Source organism: Mus pahari, chromosome 21 (assembly GCF_900095145.1).
Source record: "Mus pahari chromosome 21, PAHARI_EIJ_v1.1, whole genome shotgun sequence".
Taxonomy (NCBI): domain Eukaryota; kingdom Metazoa; phylum Chordata; class Mammalia; order Rodentia; family Muridae; genus Mus; species Mus pahari.
In genome coordinates this window covers 2,877,902-2,882,331 of record NC_034610.1, presented here as the reverse complement: position 1 = coordinate 2,882,331, position 4,430 = coordinate 2,877,902, and the positions used below count along the sequence as shown (strand labels likewise).

Here is a 4,430-nt window from a genome sequence, read left to right as displayed (position 1 = left end):
ACATTGGTTAAAAAGCCGGTGTAGTACATGCACTGTAACCACACATTGGTTAAAAAGCTGGTGTAGTACATGCACTGTAACTCCAGCACTGAGAAGTGTGGAATAGAGGTAAGGGGATTGCTGGCTGCCAGCCTAGCTCCAGGTCCTGTGAGAGACCCTTGTCCACAGAACAGAGCAGAGAGTGACAGAGCCGGCCTTCCTCCTCTGGCCTTCAGGCAGCATGCACGGGCCTGTGCACCTGTGCGCGCGCGCACACACACACACACACACACACACACACACACACTCTCACTCATGCATGCACCTATTTTTGCAGTAGATTCTTTTTTATCCAGGAATTCTGATTCTGAATTATAAAGATAAAAGAAGCAGGAGCGGTAAAGCCTAGGGAAGGCTTTTTTTTCTCTTTCCTTCTCTCAGTATTTCCGGTCCTGTGAACTGCAGAATGTCGCATTTACATTTACATTTAGTGGAGGAGAACAGAGAGGACAGGCGTGAAGATGGAGAAGAAGCAGTCTAGGAGGCTGGGATAGAGCTCAGGGGAAGAGCGTGTGCCTAAAGCCCACAAGCACCTGTGTGATGCCCAGCGTTGAGAGAGGCACGGGAGTCTAGTAGGAGGCCCAGGCAGTAGCGACAGCAAAGAAAACACTGACTGCTCCCTGTTGAGGACCAGAGACACCAGAGAGCCATCATGAAGTCAGACTGTCCCCGAGAGTCACAGTCAGCAAATCTGTGCTCACCTCTGCAGACCTCCTCATCCCTGTGGCGGCCTGGGAGTGCCTGGGCCTTCCTGCTCAGCAGTCCAGGATTGGATAGGCACCTGTCTGCCAGTAAAACATATATATATATATATATATATATATATATATATATATATATATATGTGTGTGTGTGTGTGTGTGTGTGTGTGTGTGTGTGTGTGTGTGTGTTTATGTATATATGTATAGACACATATACATGTGCGTGTGTGTGTGTGTGTAGACACACACACATATACATGTGTATGTATGTGTGTATATATACATATATATATATATAAAGTTTCCAAGGTCCATCAAAACCTTATATTCTTGTCGCCAGTATTTTAGATGGGGCTATGAAATCTCTGCTGCTTAAACCAGCAAGGACAGTATGATTATTTGGGAGAAAAGCCATTCGTGTCCCCACTTGAGAGTCCCTCAGTGATGGTACTGGGAAGCTTGGTGATCCCACTGACCCCACCTTGCCTCTGGCTGCAGAAGTTCCTACTGGTTATTCTCATGAACCCGTGATCCTGGTCGCATGACAGTGGCTGGGACATGAGTTCTTTTGATTTGGTTTGTGGTAGCACAACAGGAGCTTGAAGGATGAGTGTTTAAGCCATGAGTATAAATCATGTCTTACTCAGTGCTGCCATGGACTGATGGTCACTGATAATAAGTATAATATGTAATGTGATCTCTTTCTCTTTGAAGGAAATATAATAAGATTTACTGGATCCCTCATTGTAGGGTAAGTACTGATGCTCACCCTCCAGTATTAATGGCTTCATGATATTGTTGTTGGAAATCTTAACAAAAGAGACTTGTAGCGAACATAGAGTGCCCATGGGATGTGGAATGTCAGAAGGTTGAACATGCCTCCGTAGAAGAATGTATGTGAACATAAATATGAGTAACGGCATTGCATGTAATAGATTCAAACTAAAGATGTCATGAGTGTCCATTTGCAGGACAGTGGATAAGTAAGTTGTGGGAAGTGTATTTGTGTTGTGTGGGACCTGTACATAAAGACAGTAGTGTGAATGGGTAACCCAAATGTAAGGCTGCATAAATTAATACACCTAGCCCGAGTCTGTGTACATGAAGCTCAAAGTCAGTCAGACCAAGCACTGTGTTTAAGTGTGTGCACTTAGGCAGCAGACCCACGGTGTGAGACAGTGACATTGTGATTATCTCTACTGAGAGAGAGAACACACTGGGGCATTTGGGGTTGTTCACCTTGTGTTTCTTGCTTGGATATAATCATGTGACCACTTGCTGAGGGGTGTGTGTGTGTGAGTGTGTGTGTGTGTTTGTGAGTTTGTGTTTGGTGTGTGTGTGTGTTGGTTGGTTTTTCAAGACAGGGTTTCTCTGTGTAGCCTGGCTATCCTAGAACTTGCTCTGTAGACCAGGCTGGCCTCGAACTCAGAGATCCACCCTGCCTCTGCCTCCTGAGTCTGGGATTAAAGCCGTGAGCCCCCACTACCTGGCTCATTTGTTGTTTTAAACTGAGATGAACATACACACATATGTACATGTGTGTGTTTACATACATGTAAAGTGACACTTGCACATTACTGTATGCTAGTTTCCTAGTAAACTGGAAAGCAGTTCACTGTGAAAAGCTACTGGGTCACATTTAGATCCTCATTTGTGAGGGACTTTTTGTTTCTTTTTTAGGGGTTCTCTATTTATTACATACGAAGTGCTGGCCCTCAAAAAGTCTTTAATGTTGGACACTCAGGTGGTGGAAAGAGAAAAAATGAAGTCTTACATCTATGTGCACAAAGCTCCTATAGACAGGTTGGACAACCATGGTAAGTTTCGTGCTACGTCAAGTTTAGAAGTGCGTCTGTTTTGAGGACACTTTGGGCAAGTAGACTGAGCACCCTGAAAGGACCAGCAGGGCCTGTTGGAGCCAGGCTCCCAAGTGAAGAAAGACCATGACCAAGACAGCACTTACAAAAGGAAGCATTGAAATGGGGGGTTCCTTACAGTTTCAGAGGCTTAGTCCATTGACGTCATGGCTAGGACCGTGGCAGCATGCAGGCAGGTGCTGGGGCAGTCGCTGAGAGCTGTATCCTGATCTGTAGCCAGGCAGACACTGAGCCACCCCCAGTGGTACACTTCCTCCAGCAAGGCTCCACCCACTCTACAAGGCCACACCTCCTAATGCTTCCAATTCTGTCAGAGTCCCACTCCCTGGTGACCGAGCATTCAAATATATGAGCCTGTGGGGGCCACTCTTACTGAAACAACCACACCAACCATTAACTGATGACCAGATTTGGGGCTTCTGTGTTTCCCCAGGTCTTTAGCTCCTTTAGAACAAAGGACTGGCCTTGCCCTTATGTCCAACTCTGAATCCCCTGTGCCCTGGGAGACATTCGCTCAGTTTCGAAAATGCTTGCTTTTGCCATTCAGTGCAGAGACTATCATAGTGTAGGGGGTGACTCATGCAGCTGAGCTCAAGAAACAGATTGAGAAACATGGATACAACTTATTTATTGCTGTCATCTGTTACGAATACTGAGCGGTCGGTCCATGTGAGTTGGGACATCCCCTCCTCCATGTCAAGGTCGTCTGCTGGCCTCTTCGCTATTCAGTAGGTGAGATTTTGGCTCAGAAAAGGTCTCCAGCTCTGGGCATCTTGGTGAGCACTCAATCTACTCTATGTCAGCTTTTTACAGGGAACATTCTGAATATTGGTCAGCCTGTGTTCCTCACGAGACCTGCTAGAGGTACTTTCTCACCTTGTTCTCTCTCCCTGACCTTGTTCTGAGGCCAAAGCATTCTGTGTTCCCACAACACAGTGGGAATGTGTTGCCACTTACAGTGGCAATAAGAGGTCACGGGTGGTATTATTTTTATGTTCTTTGTGATAAACTTTGGAGCCTGGTTTATGTATTTCTTTTTGAAGTGTTGGAGCATGATATCAAAAGTGCACATTTGGTCTTATTTGCTGCCATCATTTTAGGGATTGTTTGGCAGGCAAGAAAAGAACTTCACAGAGCAGTAAGAAAAATGTTGGCGGCAGCAGCCAAGGTACTGCGGAGCCCATTTGCTGGTACGTGTAGTCACGGGTCCTCATCAGTGGTCTGAAAGTCATGTGGGCAAGCAACCAAGACTGGAACATACTCTTAAGCTTTATTAACTATAAGGAGCTGGCTGAAGAACTTCCTCTTGGCGATGTTTAATTTTACAGCTTAAAGGCTTTGGACAGTTTTTGTGTCTTTAATGTTAAGATAATTAAGTAACTGCTGAGGGTGAATATTCTTTGATAAAATGATTAGAATTTAAAATTTGTAAGAAAATCACTCCTGTGTTTTCTCATATTATCAAATCTCCAATTTGGTGTTAGCTCTAAAATGCCTAAAATGCTGTCCTGAACAGGCATAGTTGTTAATCTCAGTACTCAGGAGGCAGAGGCAGGCTAGTCTCTGAGTTTGAGGCCAGCCTGGTCTACAGAGTGAGTTCCAGGACAGCCAGGGCTGCACAGAGGAACCCTGTCTCAGACAACCAAGAGGGAACAGTGAGAAGCTGGTCTCCTCCTCACAGAGCTGACATCATGGAGAATGTGCAGAGCAACTTTCTTTTTTTTTTTCTTTTAAAAGATTTATTTATTTATTATATGTAAGTACACTGTAGCTGTCTTCAGACACACCAGAAGAGGGCGTCAGATCTTGTTAC

The 4,430-nt window shown here is 45.1% G+C and overlaps 1 protein-coding gene across 4 annotated transcripts in view; it reads left to right on the top strand.

Moving 5' to 3' along the window:
* The window catches only part of Serac1 (serine active site containing 1), a 36,840-nt gene that overhangs the window by 6,798 nt on the left and 25,612 nt on the right, over positions 1–4,430 (top strand). For 2 of the 4 annotated variants that reach the window (XM_021221733.1, XM_029533207.1), the window contains exons 3-5: positions 1,455–1,491; positions 2,421–2,557; positions 3,718–3,807. In XM_021221733.1, the coding sequence (XP_021077392.1) occupies positions 1,455–1,491; positions 2,421–2,557; positions 3,718–3,807 (264 nt within the window). Of the gene's footprint in view, positions 1–1,454; positions 1,492–2,420; positions 2,558–2,794; positions 3,482–3,717; positions 3,808–4,430 lie in introns of those variants that run through there. The other 2 variants (XM_029533206.1, XM_029533208.1) reach the window with 2 other exon arrangements.